We start from the raw sequence: 21,778 nt of genomic DNA on the forward strand, positions 1-21,778 counted from the left end.
TCCTGGGGGCGGCCCTCCCCATTGAGGCCCAGCGCAGCCCTGCACACTGCCACACCTGAGCCCCCATCCTCAACGACCCCTAGACCTAGTTCAGGCTTTGGAATCAGACTGAGGCTGAAGCGTGCATCCCAGAGGTGACCGCAGTGGGGTTTGGAGAAAGGAGGTGCTGCCCTCCCTGGTCTGAGGACCCAGCATGATGTGTGATGTGGGTGTGGTCAGCTCTGGGTAGCACAGGAAGATGTTGGTATCGCCAAAGATATTTTGAAGTCAGAACCATCCCACACTCATACCTGGATTCTGTCACTTGCCATTCAGATGGCCTTGGGGGGGTCTCCTCATCACTCATCTCTCAGTTGTTGTGTACTTTGGACATGGTATAAGGCACCCTGGGGCACCCACCTTCAGGCTACTTAGGCCATCCCGCATCTCCACTTCAGCTCCCAGACTTCATGCTCCTTTGGAAATAGCCTTGAGAGCCAGTTAGTGGCCAGGAAGGAAGGCAGTTGCTCACCTGCTTCTAGTTACAGCTGTCCTGTCAGGGTCCCCAAATGATGGACTGTGACCCCTCCGCCACAAGACCCAGGCAGCACTTAGCTCTGAATGAAATGGAGGTGAAGGGTCCCAAGCATAAGCATTGCCCCCCCCACCGCAGGACAGGGGGCACTCCTGGCTCCCATTTGAGGGGAGAGACATGTTCAGATACCTGACGTGTCTGCCATACACATTTGCTCAGATAGGTGTTTTGGGGAGTTCAAGGTAGAAAACCAGTTACAGTGAGTGCTACAGTGTAAACTCCTCAGCATGGAAGCCCATCTGTTGGGATGCTCGCTTCAGAGGTGATTTCCATAGTGACCTGGTCAAGTGGCTTCCAGATGTTTAAAGCTTTCCACTGAGCCTTCATTACTGTCATTGTCATCATTGTCTTCATCTCAGCATGATGCGATGTTCTGTCATTTTCAAAACAATTTCCATATGTTGTTCCCTGCAATATCCATAACAGCCCTGTGGTGCACAGACCACTTGTGACTAGACTTTCCATCAATCCCATGTTGCAGATGAGGAAGTGGAAGTAATGAGCTCATGTAGGTAATGATTACTTCTCCAAATGGAAGGAGAATCGAATCCCTTCGATTCGGTGTAGCATTAACTCTCCCTAGGCCCCTAACTCAAAGCTTCATGGAACAAACCATCACACAGTTCATTTATGAGGGTCTTTGAGATAATGGAGGAAAGGCATGTCATGTAAACAGCAGGTTGTTGGTAGTCTGTACCCATTAGTCACCATGTGGTCTGGGGAGAAGCCCACCGCATGAGCTTGCTAAGCCTCCATGTTCTCATCTGTGAGAGACAGGGCTAGAGGAATGGTCTCGTGATTCCACTTAACTCTGGGAGCTTAGAGCTGAGCTGCCTCAGTTACTGACAGCAGGGAGCTGGCAGCCAAGTAATAATGCATCCAAAAATAGTCAAACTCTGCCCCAGGTTCCCGCCAGCACTCACTTACCCTTGAGCGACAGCCCCAGGACCCAAGAGGACGGCTCTCAGCCCTTCGGGGGCAGCTCTCCTGTTTGTGGACTCCTCCCCAGAGCCCTGGATTCTCCTGGCATGACTCTGGGGGGTCAGGGGAGCTAGCCGACGAAGCCCAGCTAACTTGATAACCAACCTCAATAGCACTGGGCACTTAAAACTTAATTAGAATGTCCTCCCAGATATAAACAATGTCACCCCCTTTGTGTAACCATCTGAAAGAACAAAGAAAAATAAAATCCACTGCCTTTCCTGTCAGGGAGACCCTGAAATGAAACAGACCAGCTGTGTGCTTGGGACTTTACATTGGAAAGGAGAGGTCCATGTTTCAGGACAGACAGTTTAATTTGGTGTAGGAGAGACTGTTGTCAATTTCCTAATGGGCCAGAACTAGGACAAATGCTTCCTCTGCCTATCAATGGAAAATGTCACGGGCAGAATCCGGAAAAACGATATTCTGTACACTGTAGTGTGGTGTGATCTGCGGCATGTTTAGTAATCCTGATGACTGCATTTTCCCATTTTTTTGATGGCTGGATTTTTTTCATTGTATATTTTGTTTATGCAAGTTCCTTGAAATAAGCTAGTTGTCAAAAATAAAGAAAGCCCATAAAAGATGAACCATCTAAATCTTGTGACCATGCCTACATCTAGTGAGGATGGGTGGAGAGTACCAGGGAGGGCGTGGGTTTGAGGGACAGACTTCCACATTACCAGTTTCTGGTTGGTTGATGGTTGACGTTGTAAGTTGGGTAGCATCTCAAAGATGCAGCATAGTGGAAGCAAAGGGCTGCCACGTGGATAGTCTTGATGTCACTTCAGAGTAGAACAGTGTGGCGTGAGTTCCTGGTGTGTTGCATGTCAGTAATGGGGGATTCTGCTATCCTATGGATTGCCCACTGTGTCAGGTGCTGTGGACTCAAACCAAAAATACAAGGTCCAGCGAGGAGTTCCTGTAGCGTAAAACTACACTCAGGTCAACGTACTGACCCTGCCTCATGGGATCGTTTCTTTTGTTCATCGGTGTAATTTTAAAATAATGCCATATGGATAACCAGGTAACTTCGGCCAAGGGTTCCATGCTTTTTGTGGTGCTAATAATGAGTTCTTATTGACTGTTGTCAGCCCTTTAAATATAAATAAAGGTGGCGCAGGTAATTTTTTAAATGTTCAAGACTCATATACTTCATTATTCTAACCAAAGTGAATGAGTGAGTATATGGAGACTCTCCTATTTATTTATAAGACCTTCCATTTAACTCTGGGGGAAGTACAGTTCACTGTAAGCCATGCCCCCCTCCTGCCCCCAGAGTACTTGACTGTGCAGGTAAAATGTGTAGATAGGGGAAGAGGTTGACCATCCAAGGCAGGACAGGCCCTAGCTTGTTTTTGAATACCTGGTTCCTGACTTTGGATAGCAAGAATTTGGATAGCAGTTTGGGCAGTAAGAGTCCTGCATTATCCAAATCCATTCTTTTCCTGAGTTTTGGGATTGTTAGAGTTTCAATAATGGGTATTATCTCAAATATTTACCCAAATCTAGCCAGTTTCTGATTTTGGATGGCAGAAAGCTGGCAGATGAAGACTAAGGGAAGCTGCACAGAGCAAGGGTGGACTCCCGGGACAGAGCCAGATTAAAGCCTTTTTGGGGAAGGAAGGGAGAGTAATTTTTATTAATTGCCTACTGTGTGCCACGATCTGTCAGATTCCATGAGGGAGGGTTGTGCAAATTACTTTCACAATATCCCTGAGAAGTACATTTTGTAGATGAATAAAGTGAGATTCAGAAAAGCTAAGTGATTCACCCAGTTGAATCCAGGTGAGAAGTGGCAGGGCCTGGCCTTGAGTTCTGGTGTGGCTGACTCCAAAGCAGATGTTTGAGTCCACCTGAAGTGTAAACAGAATGCAGAACTGGGAGCACTAAAGGGGTTGAAGGAGAATATTCAGGATGGTTTGTTCCGGTGGCATCTCAGCGGTCCCCGAAATCCCGATCTGCCATGAGAGGAGCACCACAGGGCCAGGAGTGGATGGGGCCACAGTCAGCATCAAGAAATACCCATAGTCCAAGGGAGCAGCTCCCCAGAGTCATGAGGGGACTGGGTGAATAAGCAGAGGGTGCATCCGGGCCAGGAGACCAGGAGACTCAGAGACCATGGGAGGGCACCACCACCATTCACTGGCCATAAGCTGGTCTCTCCCTGCGCTGTCCTGACCTATTGTTGGTCAGTTTTAGGAAGCCTGGCCAGACTTCCTGCCTGAAAGGTAGACTCCTGCAGTCACTGGCCTTAGTTGTACCTGTGACTCCCAACAATTCATCCACCTTGCAAGCAAGCAAGTGAATGAGGTGCGCCTGGCCCAACATACATCTGATTTGAGAAACTCTGCTTCCTGTTTCCCTCTGCACACAGCCCCATCAGGGCCACCTCATTCCCTGTCTAACACACTGACCACACACCTACTGTGTGCCAGCTCCTCCAACCCCACAGGAGTGCAAAGAAAGAGTGATCGTCAGTGAGCTTCAAATGAACTTGATATTTGGGCTCAAATCCCAAAATCACTAGAGAACAGTGAATTACTAAATATGTGAAAATAATATGTGCCCAAAATGTTCTAAATAATAATGTCCTGAATAAATATGTGTTAACTATAGCAAGGTCATTTCTGGAGCATCTGCCATGTGTCAGACACTGCTGATTTTCACATGTCCTCTAACTCAACCTTCTCAAAAAATTTGGAGATGAATAATGCCCTTATTCATTCATTCAACAGATACTCACTGAGCACCCTAGATGCCCTTGGTGTTGCAGTAAATGAGACCAGCTTAGTCCCCATCCTCACAGAGTCCTGAGTCTTATAAGGAAGATAGTCATAAAAGAGACAATTAACTGCAAATTGTGATGAAAGAGATGAGGAAGCAGGCAGGGACAGGCTGTATGCCGCTACATGAAAGGGTGATCATGGCAGCTACTAAGTTGTCATCTCTCACTGTATGCCCATTTGCTCCCAAGGGGGTCTCCTGAAGTTAAGCCCAACAGCCACCTTACAATGTGTATTTTCATCAGTTCAGATAGGGAAGCTAGGGAATGTAATCAGCTCAAGCTTAGCTGAAAGTTAGAAACTGGGCACTTTGATTTCAGAGTTCACACTCCTAACAACTGTGTTGTACGAGCTCCTAATAAGAAAAGTAGAAGGAGCTAGCTCCCAAAAACATGGTGCATGAGGCAGGAAGTCAAAGGAGAAAAATGCATGGTTATCAACAAAATTAGCTAAAAATAACTTCTAGGACTCTAGGAACAAATAGGAAATTTTTTTTAACTTAATAAAGAGTATCTCCCAGAAACCTGTAATAAAATATTATTCTTAATGCTTAAGAAGCATCTCCTTTAAAGTTGGGACAAGGCAAGTTTCCCCTCTATCCAGAGAGACTGGGAGATTTGTCTGCAGCCACAGACTCATAAGTAGCAGGGTGAGATCAGGTTCTAGAGGGCTTCGAAGGGGAAGCAGCCCTTGAGGTGTTAGCTGATCAGGAACCCCTGCCATCTATCCTTCAGCAGGAGACAATATGAAAACAAGGATAGAAGAAATTTTTATATAATACTGGTTTCCAAAAATGGATATAGAATTTTTAAAAAGCAAGATGCTTTCTTTAAAAAAAATCCTTACCCAGAGCCAAATTAGAAACCAGATGGAAATGGATATGAAGAGTAAGGAGACCCTAGTCTTCCAGAGGATTCAACAGTGCTCAGTTTGAAAACCACTAGTTTATAGGTTTGATTGGGAATGAGGAGAGGGGGTTGGTTTTGAGGTGATGAGGGCTTTACTTAGGCTGGTAGTTGAGGAAACTTAAGAGATAGTTTGGACTTGAGGGACAGGGGAGGTAGAATCCAGAATCACTGCAGGTCTTGTGGTCTAGGAAGCCAAGAGGAATGCAAGCCATAATCTAGGGCAGACCTGCTGCTGGAGTGGGGGGCAGAGGTGGGGTAGAGATACAGTGATTTTATACCTGCTTATGTTGAAGTAACATGCAGGATGGCCAAGAGGAGCTGGCTGGACAGGTACTAAATAAGGGTGAGCATTTGGAAGTGCAGTTTTATGGGACTTGATGAAGATTTGAGCACTCTCTGTGCAGAACAGGTTGAACCCTTAATTTTAGGTGTGGCACACTTGGCACATGAGACCCAATAAATACAGCATAGCTCTATGGATAGGTGGAAGGAAGAACAGATGGATAGAAGAATGTAGGAAGGTGGGAAGAAGTAGGCCTGAGGTGGCGGCATTTAGCAGTGCCTCCGGGGAGCATTAATGTCCCTAAATCTCCATCAGTGAAGGGGGAAGTGTTCTTGGTCTTCTGTAGAGTGGAATGCAAATGTTGCTTCAAGACCCTGATTCCAATCTAAGCCAAGCCATTTACCAGTCCTCTGGCAGTGGACAAAGGACTTTATCTAAGTTGCCTGTATTTTCTCCTTCATAAGACAGAATGCCCCACAGAGCTCAGTGGGCTCATATTTGTCAAGTGCTGGCACCATTTTTACCTCAATAAATGGTGGAGGTGAGAGGTGGGTAGGGTTCTGACTACAGTCAGGCTCAGGCTGACCAGCACAGACCTCCACTGAGTACTAAGGAGTGAGTGAGAAGGTGAACTGGGGAGCACTCACTTTACATTGTAGACTAGAGCCAGGGCTGATGTAATTAGTCACCCTGAGAAATTCCCTGAGTTTCTCAGAGCAGTGATTTGCTGGGAGCCAGGATGTTCTGCTCTCTCCCATCTGGGAAGTTCTTCTCTCTAGGCAGGCCCTTCAGAGAGAGCTTGGCATCTGAGGGCCACTCCCTGGACAATATGGGAGGCCCCTAAACCTGACTCACTGCTGCCATGAGTGATTCATTCCACCTCGAAGAACCTCCTCTCCGCCCAGAAGAATCCCAGAGTGCATGGGGCAGGGAAGAATCCACCTCCCTTCTGGGGGCTTCACCCGGACCCCCAGGGTGGCCAGAGGGAAATCTCGGGCAGTCACAGGGCTCTGCATGTTTCAGGCTGAGGCCCTTCACTTCCTACAAGCTGCGCCTGAAAGCCACCAATGACATCGGGGACAGCGACTTCAGCACCGAGACAGAGGCGGTGACCACGCTGCAGGATGGTGAGAAAGCTGGGCCTGGCCTGGAGACAGACAGGTCCAGACCCCTTCCCTGCTGCTGCCTTTGCTTTCTTTTTCACTGGAAGTTTTGTTTTGTTTGTTTGTTTATTTTAAATAAATTTGACACGTTACATCTTATAAATTTAAGGTTTACAGCATACTGCTTGGATACCTTTATATACTGTGATACAATTGCCGTTGAAGCGGTGTTTATCTCATTACATCACTATAGAGCAATATTCTTGACTGCATTTGTTACGCTGCACAGTCGAGCTCTGTGGCTTATTTACTACTCATTACAAGTTTATGCCCTTGAACACCAGCAGCCTGACTGCCGCTGCCTTTGCACCCTGAAACTCTGGCCCCTAAAGAGAGGCCCCACTTTTGTCTTGAGCCAGAAGGGATCCCCCATGGGAGCAAGGGAAGCTGTGGGGAGCAGCAGGATTCAATTAGTAACAGGCAACTCGGAGTGTTCCTGTGAGGCCCTGGCCGTAAATCAAGACTTCAAGGGCTTCCAAATGGAATGGAAGTTTCTTTGATTGGCTTCCAAAACCCTTATAATCCATTAGCATCCTAGAAATTGAATAATTTATAGGGTCATTAAAAATAAATGTCAAAGGGTAGCTGGGTTTTAAGAGGTTTCCCCCATTTTCCTGCTTCGCAAGCCATCCCCCAGTGTTGCCATTTGACAAAAGCACAATGAAGTGATGGACGGGAGAGCCCTAAAAGCTCCCAGTGGTTTTTCACCCCCTCTGTTCTACCTCAGAGGAGTTGGGCCTGAAGATCCATTGTGATTTGGGGTGACTGATCCTGCCAGGAGACAACACCATCAAACTCATCCAGCAGTGACAGGCAGACTTTTAGGATGGAAAAGGATTGATACTGCGAAATAGGCCGACGCTCAGATCTGGGACCGCAAACCTGAGCACTTAGTTGGCCCCACAGTGCTTTGTAATAATTCCCCAGACTCAGCCCAGAGCACTGTCTTCCCCATTTAATGCACCAGTGGAACCATTTTTAAACAAATCAATCTCTAGCCAGCTCACCCCTCCACCTCACGTCTTCAGTTCTGCTCTTTTTATAATCTGAGCCTTGAGGGTCTCTAACAAGAGACCTCAGGTGACCTGTAGAACCAGCAAAGGGTCAGGTGGACCCTTCCAGCTCTCAGCAGTGTGTAGAGACTGTTGTGCAGCACACACAGTGCTCCTAGAGACCAGGGCCTGCTGAGGCCATGTGTTCCTGGTCAGAGGGACGGGACGGGACAGTGCTGGCCTCAGCCTGCACGGTCCAGGCAGGAAAGCGAGGACCTACCCCAAGTAACTGGTTATCTTCTGTGTCTCCTGTTTTAATCTTACATCTGCGGCTAAGCGCCAATTCTTAGAAAACAGAACAAGCTTCTTTTACTGTTGGGTGTCTCTAAGGAACTGACAGGAGAACAGGACACATAGCCTCGCTTTGCCCTACATGGCTCAGTCAGAGGGAGCTTCTCCAGGCTTCCCAAAGGCCTTGCTTCCTCCTTCTGTATTCAAAGCCTTCCTTCTGCTGCACCTATCTGGCATGTTATCTTCCTTCCTGAGGTCTGAGGCTTCTCTTTGTAGGTGATTTGCATTGTATTTGCCTTGCCTTGCATTGTTTCCAGATTGGCAGGCAGGACAGACTCTAGGGTTTAGGGTCCCTGGGCTCCAGGAGCATGTGTGCAAGGTGTGCTAATAAACACGTTCTTGTTAATGTGATTAGGGTGTTGGGACTGCCTGTAATTGCAATCAGCATGATCAGGAAAGCTGGACGGGACCACCTCTGACCCAAGACAGCACAGCAAGAGGTGCAAGGGTGTGGGGTTGAGAGCTGTGGACATGGAGGATGGAGAGGGCTGGGTGAGACCAATGCAGGCATATCCCAAATTACCTGGTAACCTGGCAAGTGCAGAGGAGGCTCTCTGAGCAGGTGACCCAGCAACCCAATTTTTCAGGGTGAGAGGAGTGGGGATGCCCTGCCACGGGGTGGGGGCAGGTGGGGAGAACTTCCTAAATAGTTCAGTTCAATGACCACCTTCGAATTTAACTTGTGTTGCCCAGGAGCTTACAGTGGGGAGCTGTCAGAGGATCAGTTCCCTGGGCTAATGTGGGACTCTGCAGATACTGGAACAAGGGGCTGAGAGGGCACAGAGGAGCCCACTGGACCTGAGGGATGCCTGAAACAATCTTGGTTTCCAGAGTGTAGGACTTTTGCCATGAGCAGAGATCAAACTGACCTTGTCCCTCCAGAGAGCAGAGCAGAACTGCATATCTGAAAACAATGGCAAGTAGCCCTTCAACCACCAGGAGCCAGCCTCTTTTCATGATGGCCTTGCCAGTGTGTAAAGTCAAGGGCCTGTGGCCAGGCTGGATCACAGAGAGAAATCATGCTGCCCTAAGCACCTCAAAAGAAAGGATGCTCCTCTTCAAGGGGAGTGGAGGTGGTACCTACAGGCAGGCTCTGCAGGTAAGGTTCCCAGGGCACCACACTGTCATGAGGGGTGATGAGGGGTTTGCAGTTGAGAGGCCCAGGCTCACTTCCGACTCACTTGTGTGGGTTTGTCTGCAGAGATAAATTCAGGGACATTATCTTGCGACCATCCATTTACAATTGGGTCGCTTTTGTCCTGGGCACTGGCATTACAAGTAGGAGAAGAGAATCCATAGGGAAGAAGGAGCCAGCCAGGCTGTTGTCTTATCTACTTTCCAAGCTTAGGGCTGGCCTGGCCCCACCTCCTCACTGGAAGCAGGAGGGAGCTGCCTAGGAATGGTGGCCAAATGGACCACATCTTGTAACCCTGTGTACTTCTTTGGATTTCAGTTCCAGGAGAACCTCCAAGTTTCATCTCAGTGACACCGCACACCACCTCCTCTGTTCTGATCCAGTGGCAGGTAAGGACCTGCGGGAATCTACTGTGCTTAGGGAGTTACTTTGTGCTCATTCCCTGCTCATTCGGCTGGAACCTGCAGGCTGGCCCTTGCTGGGCTGGTGTTTAGGAGGAGCACAAAGAAAACATCCATATTGGACACAAAAACTGGGAGGAAAATAGTGTCCAACTAGGATTTCGAAGACTCGGAAAACATGGCTGACATGCACGTGCAGAATGAACTTGTCCTCATGTCATTAAGGAGGCACCAGCAAGGGCAAGGCTGGACAAGGGCATCAGAGGGACTGAATGCCCAGGAATTTGGAAAGAGGACAGAGCAGGGCTCCTAGGAGCAATGAAACCATAACCTCTGAAGTTATCTCTCCTGTAGAAATCACTTTCAACCACACAAAATATCTGCAGGATTCCATGTATCTTCACTAATGTGAGTCTTTAATCTTCAGTGAACAGTGAGTCAAACCAGGCACAGTTTTCTCAATAATCAAATAATCCTTGGTGGGGCACTAAACAACACTGGACCTTGAATGGAACATGGCTGTCCTCTCTTTGCTTTATTTATAATTTTGCATGATTTTTGCTTACAAGGAGGACAAAAGTAATAGAGGGGCAAGTTAGCCAGCCCCAGGGCCAGCCCAGCTGCCTGTGGGCCAGCTCTAGGGGGTTCTCAGCCAGGGTCAGGTGCTAGCAGGGCTAGATCTGGCCAATGGCAGTGGCCAAGGGCAGTGGTGAGAGGGAAGGGCAGTGGTGAGAGCCTGTTGGAAGCTTCTGGTCAGCAAGGAATTTCCTGAAGCCAGAAGAAAGCTGCCATCTCTGGGATGAGGATGGCAGGGTCTAGAGCCAGTGGACCATGGGGTGAATTGGAATCAGGGAGTTAGAAAATGAATGACTAAATACAAATGATTGTTGAATATTAGAAGTGTTTGGGGTCTTTGCTTAGAAGTTTAGTGATGTTTTTGTGACAAGAAATATGCCACAGGAACTAAATTCTTATATCAATTAGTCTATGGTCAAATTGGTTTCATTATTCATCATTTCACTTAAAGTGACAGTTTCCAAAAACCTATTGATGGTGTTAAGTAAGGACTAACTATTAGGTGAATCATAGAAAATTTGACCATTATTCAGTTGGGGAAGTGGCCATATTTCACGTGGTTCAATCTCACACAACCTGATGGGGGACAGCATTTTAATCAGCCAGGTTCTGGTAAAAGGTCATAATCTCCTGCAAGTATTGATGGAGTAATTGGGGGGCCACATCTTCATCTCTTCTCTATTGCTAAGTAACAGCTTCTGGGAGGTGATGGAATCTTTAAAGGAGATCAAAACACATTTCCAGATACCCTCAGGTGAAACTGGAAATTCACTCCATAGCACTGCAAGTTCTAGCTCCCCCAGCATATTGGGCTTTGAACTGGGAACCAAGAAAGCAGAGCCGACTCCCACCTCCTCTCTCTGATCCATAGCTTCTCTCACTCCAGTTTCCTCATCTGTAAAAATAGGAGGTCATAGGTGACCTCTGAGGTCTCCAAAGGCCTTTGGTCCAAGGCCAGTTAGAGCACCGCACTCTGACATCCACGCAGGTCTTAGGTGGGATGTAGGAACTCATTTCTGACCCTCTATGAACATAATCAGCCAAAAGAAGATTGTTCTTTTATACTGTGCTAAATTTTAGCAGAAAATTAGCTTTTCCTTTGTGGTGCTCAGCTTACCAATAACTAGGTAAGCTCCTTTTCTGTAAAGGCAGGGCTCAGGGCTGGGATACAGCATCACCGCCAGAGAAGACGCTGTGGACGTGACACCAGCTATGGTGGGCGTGCCACTGGCCATCCTGCCTCCCAACCACTTGGGCTCTGAGCCCCTCAGTGGCAGTGAAACAACTCTATGAAGTGGTGGGGAGCGGCACCAAAGGAACTTGGCATATGTGTCCATCAGCTGTCCCTGTTTGGTGCCCAATAGAACAAACTAATTGCAAGAAGCCCAGAGCAGGAGGTGGTCAATACCATGTATTATAGAAATAAATGTCTGTCAACTGCCAGGCAATTGAAGTATAATTAAAATTATGAGTAATTTACTAAATCAGGGTGAACAGAACAAAGAGACTATGTTTAAATATAGATTTGCATTCCAAATGGAATGTTTCACCTGTAAACCTTTCTTTTTTTTAGTAATGTGTTTAAAAATGCTAACACTGACTGTAATTCAAGACTGCCGACCCATTTAAATAGCTCCTCTGTAGTAGCCTGTCAAGTTTGATTCTTCTTAGTGGGATAATCAATCTTTGCCTTTCACAGGGTCCAGTGCTGTTTGAAATCTAAGGATTTGAGCATATATTCTAGACAGTGGTGGTATTGTGTTCATACCAAGTACTGTTCATAATACACATTAGTGTTTCTGAATTGATCACAACATTTAAGTTGGCTGTTCTGAAACCTCCAGTGGATTGGACAGTCTGTCACTCAAATACATTTCCCCTCATGTTACTGCACATTTCTCTAAGTGGATTTTTAGGTTGTTTTCTAGTGAAGAAAGCATCCTGAGTGATGTATCAAGTCATGCAGGAAGCTCTCAGCAGAAGGTGACTCAGTGTTGTAACAGGCAACTTCCTAGGAGGAGCATTACGGTTGCATGAACAGTGGGGCAAGGCAGTGGGGCCTCTCGGGGCATATTTGAAACTTGGAGCACCTTCTGTGTAGGGTGCAGAGCATCCAGAAGTGAATGGGGTAGATTCCAGACCCAGAAGAGCTTTCCTTTAGTGGGCTGAACTCTACAATGCAGTGGAAAGACAGCAGAGGAGGAGGCAGAGGTGACAACTGAATGCATCTTGCAGGATGAACGGACCTTCCGCAGGTCAAAGGCAGGGAGGTGCACATCTGACACCAGAGCATGATGATAGTTGATTAGATTTGTACTTAAGTTCTATCTCTGTCTCATATTGGCCACAGGTCCCTGGGCATGTGTCAAACCCCCTTAAGCCCCAGCCCTGGGGAGAGATAGGAGCTGCCCTGTCAGGGTATGGCTGCTGCCCTCATCCCAGTCTGTCCTTATGTGAGCAGCAAGGAAGAAGAGTGAGCCTCATCACGGAGTCCTGCCTCCTCCCAACCCCTGTCCTTCCTTCCAGACAACCCCACTGCCTCTGTGAGACTCCCTGTCTTCATCCTTCCACATCTCACCAGCTCACTCCATTCTCCTACCTGTTTCACCAGGTGACCAGGCCAGATGTACTCCTACCAGGTCACCTGCATTTTCACAAACTGAAAAGGCACTCAAGACCCTCAAAGAGTCTGCCAGTAGACTTTCTGGTCTGCAGAATAAAGTCAAAGTAAAGTCATTTTTAGGTGGGGTGGCCAGTTCTCTGAAGCATCTGCCCATACAGATGGCCAATCAAGGATGAAAGAAGTATAGACAGGGAGTGAGCAAACCCAGCTCATTCCCACAAACATTGGTTGAGCACCTGCTGAGTCCAAGGCCTGTCACAGGTGCTGTGGAGAAGACAGAAATGAACCAACATGACCTTGCCCTCCAATCAACACCAATCAGAAACTATGGGCACAGGGGCGAGGGGAGGGGGTGCTGGTGCTGAGGGCCCAAAGAACTGATCTGCATGCAAAGGGAAGCTTCTCTTTGTTGTGGAAACAGTTGACAGTTGACGCTGGGAAGTTCAGCGACAGTCCTTAAATCTATAGTATGAAATTGTTGGCCCATCACCTCCAGAACGGTCCATGTGTTACATGGAGCTGTCCCACTGGTACTTCCCGGGATATACAGAGTCATGGAGGCCTCTTTATGAATGACAGATCAGCTTATTCCAAATCTAGAAAGAGAACGTGTGATTAAAGGCATTCAGAATCCCATGCAGACCTAGGACTCTGTATCAAGAGAGCTTGCCCTTGTGAGGCCTGGACCAGCTGCAGCTTTTACAGCAGCCTCTCTCAGGCCTGTGGGACCTCCAATCCCTTCCCTCTATCTGGAAGCCTCCTGCTGGGAGGGCAGTGCAAGGGATCTCTGGGCCACCAGCAGTGAGCCTGTTGGCACATGCAGAGCCATATCTGTGGCCAGTTGTGCCTGTGGGGCCTGAGGACTTGACCTCTTCCATTCACACCTCTAAAGCACCCTTCCTTCTTGGATAGAAGTACTTGTGGGCGCAGGATCGGTAGCCCCCACCCTCTCCCTCCATCTTCCAGCCCCAGGATACATGGACACAGATGCTGGCTGGGGTGTTAGCTGCCAGCTGGATAACCACATTTGGTTCCCACTGAGAACATTTTTGTTTTCCCAAACTCTTAGTTTCCTGCATATTTGATATTTTTGGTGAGTTGAATCCTATGCTCCCCCCTTCATAAGATCTCCCTAAAAGAAAATAGTCCTCACTGTAATCCTATCTCAACCAGCCTGCATCTGCAGAGCCAGACCCTGGCCTCTGCAATCTCCCTGCTGAGGTCCAAGTACCTCCAGTTGCCAGAGACATAATCTGAGGCTGAAAGGGAGGCTTTGAAGGGTGAGAGGCTGGCTGACACTCAGAGAGGCCCCGCTGCAAGACCATTTGATCTGCTCACTCCCTCTTCCTTTTACCCATTCCAGTCAGCTCAGACCTAGAAAGGGAAGCATGAGGTTTCTCATCATCACAACCCAGACCCCTGACGCTGCCACATCCTGACTCTCTGCCAGGATGACTGTCTGTCCGAACCACTAGGTGCACAGTCAGTCCTGACTAGAACTGAGCCTTATACTGGCTGCTCCTCCCCTGCCCTGCGGCCAGAGCCCCTCCACACCCCTGCCACCACTGCACTCCTGTCTAAGGGTCCACACAAGATGTTGCAGCCCCTCCTAGAGGGCCACTCTCACTGCTGCTTCAGCCCCCCATCTCCAGGGTCAGCTGGAAAACCCCCTCTTTGGGACATTTCTTCTGATCCTCCAGACTGCATGCAGGACTGCCTTTCAGTTACTGTTGATTACTATTCAGGAGACCTCACAGGCCGAAGAGATAGCAGATGCCAGAGGCAGGGCTGGGCTAATTTGTAACCCCCGAGCCGAGCCACAGGCTTGGAATTCTCATGTTACTCCACTGCTCTGCACACAGCTGTGGGGTGCAGTTGCGCGTTTGTCCTAGTGACAGATCAACTACCTGTCAACAGAAACCACTGTGGGAGGAAGGACTCTGATGAGATCTTGGCTGACACAGGTCCTGGAGTCAGACCCTGCAAAGGTTTATAGTGGGGTAGAGGCTGAGCCTTCCTTATTCCCTGGGGTTTAACAGTTGAATGAGCTCCTCACCTACCATCAGATCTTCCTAGGCCAGCTGACCTCACAGGTGCCAGGGATTGCAGCCTGAGGTCTGAGTTGGGCAGGAGGGGGTGGGTGTGACCTGGCAGGCAGAGAGGTCTGTGAGGAGCCCTGGTGGATAGGGACAGAGAGGGACAGGGTTAGACCAGCTGGTGGACAATCTGGAGTGGCCACATCCACTCTCAGAGTTCTGGATTTACCAGGCAACAGGCAGCTTCCTGGCCCATCTGCCTCAGTCCTGGGTTCATCCGAGTATTCCAGCTGGACAGGGATAGGATTCCAAGCCCCCTCAGATGGGCACTAGAAAATCTGGATGACAGAACGTGACTCCATGGCCTGGCCCCGGGCCTGCAACCCCCTTTTCTCCTTCATGAATGTGACACCTGTCTTTTGTTGGCAAACACCGGGAACCACCTATTACTGAGCAGTGACTTCCTCCTGACCAACTGGCTATTTAAACCTGAAGCGACCTCATCAGACTCTTCTTTGCACTGACTGTGGTGTCTTTGCAGCCTCCGAGGGACGAGAGCCTGAATGGCCTTCTGCAGGGGTACAGGATCTACTACCGGGAGCTGGAGGCTGAGGCAGCCTCAGGCAGCGAGTACAAGACCCTCCAGACACCATCTGCATTACGAGCAGAGCTCACAGGTACCTCTTCCGTCCTGGTGTAGGTACCACCCAGGGAACCATCGTGGATCCTCTCTGTACAGTGTGTGGTGGGAAGTGCCTGGCAGATCTGAGGAGAGGCAGTCCTGCTTCCCACTGAGCACAGGGACGCAGGGGTGCGCAGTGAGGCTGAGTCTGCCAGAAGGTCAGCAGGGTAGTGGCCCCCAGAAAGCTCCCTGTGTTTTGGGATTTCTATCCAGTGTGGGGCAGGGGGGATGTCTGGGGAGGATTCATGGAGGAGGAGTCCTCTGAGACAGGTGGTCAGGGGAAAAGGATTTCATTAAGGACATGAAGGGAAGGTGTGACTTACAAGGGCCCAGCAAGATGAAATGGTCTGAAGGTGGAAAGAAAGGAGGGGCTCAGGGGCCAGAAGCAGTGGGTTAGAAGTCAGGAGCACAGTGTGAAGTAAGGTCCATGTGCCCCGGGTTTTACAAGGAGAGTTAGCCAGGCCCTCCAGAAGCTGCAGTGCTGCTCCCCTGCATGGAGAGTGTCTGGCGGGGAGATGTAGGCATGGCCAGTTGCAACCTGGGCCGCAATGGTCTGGCCCTAAAATCAGGGACAAGCTCTGCCCATCGGTCAAGGCTGCCCCCCTCTCTCCTCCTACTCTGGAAGGAGGGTTAGAGTTTCATTTCCTGACAAAGGGTATCACAGAAAATACTTTTTGGCCCTTGGTGTCCACATGTTGGAGACGAGAGCAGCTTCAGAAATGTGCTGCTCGGCGGCCACATTCTTGCTCTCTGCCACCTTGGTCTTGTCAGGAGGCTCTGTGGGGTCAGCCCACACGGGTCACATGTGCAGACAGGCAGCTCCCCAGGGCACACCAGAGCCCCTCACACTGGGCAGCGCGCTGCAGCTTGGCCCTGGCCTGGTATCAGGGGTAGTGTTGACCAAAGAAAACGGCTTGGCGGTCTCACCCACATGCTTGGCACAGCCCCAGGTGTCCCTCACTGATGCCAAACTATTAGCATCTTCCTGAGCTTTGGAGCAAAGTCAAAACAAGAGGCTCCCAGGACGTGCTTGGGTCAGGTTGCAAGTGCTCTTTGAGTTTGCTTACCTACCTGAGCACACGTAAGGGCTCCACCTGAGCACAGATAAGCTGTCTGTACCTGCCATAGGGAATCTGGAAAAGTTGCCAACCCGGGAGAAACTGATTTCTCTGTCTTCGCCGGTATTGCTTTGTGCTGTCGTGCCAGATACTAATTCGTTCCATTTAATCAGAAAGGTGAGTGCATGCCCCACCCCATCAATGGACCAGGGGCTGTTAATGAAGTGGGGTGACCCCCAGAGAGTTGGTAGGAAGTGTCATCTGTGGTCCTTATGGGCCTTGGACAAACAGGGTGGGAGCCAAGCAGCTTCCCAGCCAGGCCCCATCTCCGTTTCCTCAGCACATCATTTGCAGTAACTGCTTGCTGCATGCTAACTGCCTCTCTGCTTTGCTTACCCTAATAGCCCAAAGCAGCTTCAAGACTGTGAACAGCAGCTCCACATTAACGACGTATGAATTAACACGTAAGTGCACACCGCCTTCTAGCGCCTCCAGCGGGAAGTGGCCGTGACGGGGAGCAGGTCGGGGCCAGCGCCAATTGGCCTCTCAGTGGACCAAGTGAAAACCAGCTTGGATTAATGGCTTTAATTCCTGGAACTCACCCTCTCAAACGCTGCTCCTCCACATGCCAGAACCAGGGAGACAGGAAATGAAACTTCTAGAAACAGACACCAGGAAGGGGATTTACTAACATCTGGTCCTCAAGTTTGGGATAGTCGGATTGGGCAAGATTTCCTCGCTGGCTGTCTTTGACCTTTTTTAGTCTTGTGTGTGTGTGTGGTAGAATACACATAACAAAATTTACCATTTTAACCAACTTTAAAGTGCCCCGTTCAGTGGCATAAAGTATATTCACGTTGTTGTGCAATATCACCACCAGCCCTCTCCAGAACTTTCCATCTTCACGAACTGAAACACCGTAAACCCCATGAATACTACGGACACCATAAACACTAACTCCCCTTCTGCCCCCTCCAGCCCAGTCACCTCTGCTCCTGCCTCTGTCGACTTGTCTGCTCTGAGGGCCTCGTGTAAGTGGACTCATACGGGGTCTTTCCTTGGTGACTGGCTCAGTTCCCCCAGCACAGTGTCCTCAAGGTCCCTTCATGGTGAACCAACATGTCAGAATCTCCTTTTAAAGGCTGATAATAGTCCTTTGGGTGTAGACACCCCATTTCTTTATATTCCTCCTCCCTTGGACTCCAGCTAAACCACCCCTTTGACTCTTCACTAGGGGTGGGTTTCAAGGTCCAAATGCAGGCCATGGTGATTCACCCCATTTCAGCCTCCACCACCCCCTGCAGACAGTCCATCCAACTCCCTGTGGCCAGGATAGGCTTCAGCTATTTTCGTTCTGCACTGAGCTGTTTCCCTAAATATTGCTTTATTCCCCTATCTGCTGGCACCTCTCTCCCATCCTCTGGGGCAGAGTGCTTCCCAGAACCAGACACTCCCCAGAAGTGAGCAGATGAGCTGTGTGCAGACCAGGTTCTAATGATGAGGGTTCCTGGCTCCAGGCCTCCCATCATGGGTCATGAAGAATTAGAGGGGTGACCCACCCACACAGCTGCATCCTCATCCACTCCTGCTTGTCCAATTGTCTCCCAGTAACCCCTCTCCTCAGGACTTGCAGCCATACATTCCCAGATTGAGACTAATAAGCCCAGCCTTACAAGGCCCACAAGGCAGCGCAGCTCTAACACCAGTGAGGGTGGGTGAGGCTGAGCTCCGACTCAGCATGTGGGCTGAGCCTTGTCAACATTTTTGCAAAGCCTGTGGTGGCAGGACCTTGTTGGTCTGATTCACTGAACCTTCGCTAAAGTAGTAGCTTACCAGGAGGCAAAATTTACAGACCTGGCTGAGCCATCTTCACACCATTCACCCACGTGATCACACATGCACACTTGGCCTCGGGAAAACTGATGAAGCAGCAGTAACCAGCGCGAGACCCTTCCTGAACTTTTTGGTTTAAAGGCCAGGTCCTCTCCCCGTGTCTGTTAGTATGACTTCCTCTCTCAGCTGCCTGCCCTGTGCACTCTCTGTGTGACTGCACACACCTTTTCTTCCCAGGACCTTGTCGTTCAACCTTGAAGACCTTCGGTTTGTGTATTTTTTTTTTTTCTTTTTTAACACCAGTGTCCTTCTCCATCTATTCCTGTCTGTAAGGAGAGATTGTTGGACCAAAAGGCAAGCCCAGATCAGGTTTTGTGACCTTTACCAGAGGCGCTTCTGCTGCCTGTTCCCTGAATGCAGATGGGCCAAGTGTCTGCTTCACCCCAGTGTGGGTGCTGAAGCACCCCCAGAGGAGTGGAGCTGAATGTGGTGTGCCATGCCCTTCACACACTCCTCTCAGAAGGGAGTCTGAGTATTTCCCCTGCGTCTCCTCCAAGCACAGATTCCCTGGGTATGATTCAAGAGGGAATGTTCTAAAAATAAGGGCCACCTGGGCGGGCTGACCACCGTCTCCTTCCTTCTACAGATCTAAAGAAATACCGCCGCTACGAAGTGGTGATGACCGCCTACAACATCATAGGCGAGAGCCCGGCCAGCGCGCCTGTGGAGGTCTTCGTGGGCGAGGCAGGTAAGCGCCCAGCCCACCCATGGGCTGAGGCTGCCAGGTGCAGTGCTCAAGTCTTGCATGTCCCGCTGTGTAAAACATGTAACAGGTGGGAGGGGAGGTGTCCGGTCAATGCTGAGAAGGCAGGCTCAGCTGGAACCGCCAGGTTTGCTTTATCTGGAGCTGTCGTGTCCATCAGCGGCTGGACAGTGTGTGTCACCCCTGTCTGGGATGTTGGCTCTTGCCCGCCTGCTGTCCTGGATCTGGCAGGGGCCCTCAGGCACATTAGCCTAACCTCCTGGAACTACCCCTCCTGGGTCCCTGGTCAGCCACAGGGCATGTTCTACCCCTTTAGAGAGCATGTGTCCCCTGAGTTTGTTTCAAGAACTACCCTCTCTGTGGGGCTAATGCACTGGGAGATGCTGTGTTGAGCTCTGAGGCCCAGTGGGTTCTTCCTCCCAGGCCCTGTGTATCCTCTGGCAGGAGCTCCCCCACCAGCACCCCACTCTCCTCTTGCTGACTTGTGTTCTCCAGAGGGGTGCACAGTCTGGGGTTTCTGCTTGGATCTGCAGATGCTTTGTCAGAAATGGGTGCTTCTAGCTGGGAATACATGGCATTCCCTTGGACAGAGACCCAGGCTTGCAGGAGGAAGGAGGTTCGGGCACTGGACCAGGAAGCAGAGACCTATGAGACCATTTGCAATTCGGAGAGGTTACTATAACAAATCAGTCAGCACTGAGGGTCTTGCTTAGCAGGATTTTTCTGGGCTGGTCAGGCAATGTTGTCAACAAGTGATGATGAGTGACATGCGTGAGCTCTGGAGCATGGGTTATGTTAACCTCTCTCTGCACAGAACTCTGTCCCAAGGGGTTACTTAGAGCAGATGGCGTAGGCGGCCAGTATTCTAGAGGGGGATGGGCCTGCCACAAAAAGATCCACACAAGGCACCAGATGTGCTGTCTGTAAAGGTGGGTACTCCTGTCCATTCCGGCACCTGGACCCTGGATGGCCACCACGGTGGGGCCTGGTCACGAGGTGGGTGAGGGGGGTGCATGGCTGACCAGCTGGGATCTGAAATACTGAGATCCTGTCAGTCAGCCTGCATCCCAGAGCCAGGAGTCAGTGTCTAGGGAACTCAAGGTCCTTCAGGCAGAGCCTTAGAGAAAAGACCTGGAGCCTGGAGGAGAGACTGGCCAGACCCTAGGGAGCCATGTTGGGTCAGAAAAGCGACCATGGGCTTGATGCCAAGTTTTCAGCTCCAGTTCTGTATTGTTTTGTTTGTCTTGCACGGTAGTAAAATGCATACAGTATAGAATATGTCATCCTAATCCTCTTTAAGTGTGTGGTTCAGGGACATTAAGTCCATTCACATTGCTGTGCAGCCATCACCACTATCCATCTTCAGAACTTTCTATCTTCCCGAATTGAAACTCCATCCCATTAAGCAGCCCCTTTCCCTCTCCCAGCCCCTGGCAACCTCTAATGTACTTTCTGTCTCTATGAATTTGCCTATTCTAGATATTTCATATAACTGGAATCATACAATATGTCCTTTTGTGCTTGGCTCCTTTCACTGGGCATCGTGGTTTTGAGATTCTTCCATGTGGCAGCAGGTGTCAGCACCTCATCCCTTATCCTGGCCGGGTAATACTCCCTGTGTGTGTACAACACATTTGATTTACCTGTTCATCCAGGGTGGACGCTTAGCATGTGTTTCCACCATTTGGATTTTATGAGTAGAGCTTCTATGAGCATGGTGAACCACATACTATTCAGGGGTGATGGGCAGATACTGAACCCCCCAGGTAAAGGTGGCTGCAGCCCCATGAGATGCTGGCTCTCCTGCTCCCCTGGGACTTCATAACTCCCTGCCCTCTTCACCAGGGGTCTCTGCTCCTCCTCTTCCCTAGTGGCCTGTCCTCCTATCCCATCTCCTTCCCCGACACCCACTCCCCCATGAAGAGTGACTGCCACCAAATCTCTGGCCTTGAACTCTTGGAGCCTTTACTACCCCCTAGAAGAAAAAGGAAAGTTGTACCCATCATGCCAAAGCTTTCTGACCCTACACACAGGAGCACCGAATAGCAGAGCCTGCAGAGCTTGAAGAGGAGCTGGAATAAGAGCAAGCACCCAAGAGCAGCTCTGCAATGTCTCAGGAAATTCACTCACAGGCCAAGTGCCTGGAGCATTGTCCACCCTCCCACCCTGCAGATGACTCCACTCCTGCCCCAGGGCCTAACCTCAGGGCTTCTTCTCAGAAATACCCCCTGACACCCTCCCTCGAGGCACTTCCACATGTCTTCCTCTGTATTGCTCCCTGGATACTTTGTGGGAGACCGCTCGACTTTCCATCATGACATGAGCCTATCCTCTCTTTATGTCTGTCTTTCTCACTACACCAAAGTGGCCCCACATGCCTTTTCTGTCCTCCAAATATAGGTTCCAGAAATCCTATGCGGAGATGGGACAGGAGGGTGGCCATGGGGATCCTGTGCCCTGGGGCGTGCCCCACAGATAGGTCCTCCCACACACGCCAAGATGACGGCAGCTAGAATCGCTGTCTGGAGGTCTGCACCGTAACCACAGTGCCCACACTTAACTTTTTCTGCTCCAGTTACTGTGTCCTGGGCTTGTTTCTTCCTGGCACTCCCTACAGCAGGGGAAGGGCAGGG

General features: G+C 49.8%; 1 protein-coding gene across 3 annotated transcripts in view; it reads left to right on the forward strand.

Annotated features, from left to right (window-relative positions):
* SDK1 (sidekick cell adhesion molecule 1) overlaps window positions 1-21,778 on the forward strand; it is a 714,488-nt gene that overhangs the window by 635,256 nt on the left and 57,454 nt on the right. For all 3 annotated transcript variants that reach the window (XR_008551224.1, XM_054693671.1, XM_054693672.1), the window contains exons 31-35: window positions 6,556-6,659; window positions 9,492-9,562; window positions 15,351-15,486; window positions 16,954-17,013; window positions 19,029-19,130. Coding sequence is in view for 2 of the 3 variants with exons in the window: in XM_054693671.1 (XP_054549646.1) it covers window positions 6,556-6,659; window positions 9,492-9,562; window positions 15,351-15,486; window positions 16,954-17,013; window positions 19,029-19,130 (473 nt within the window). In the remaining variant the exon portion in view is untranslated. The remainder of the gene's footprint in view (window positions 1-6,555; window positions 6,660-9,491; window positions 9,563-15,350; window positions 15,487-16,953; window positions 17,014-19,028; window positions 19,131-21,778) is intronic.

The sequence above is a fragment of the Talpa occidentalis genome, unplaced genomic scaffold (genome assembly GCF_014898055.3).
Source record: "Talpa occidentalis isolate TD23 unplaced genomic scaffold, MPIMG_talOcc4v2.1 talOcc4.12, whole genome shotgun sequence".
Taxonomy (NCBI): domain Eukaryota; kingdom Metazoa; phylum Chordata; class Mammalia; order Eulipotyphla; family Talpidae; genus Talpa; species Talpa occidentalis.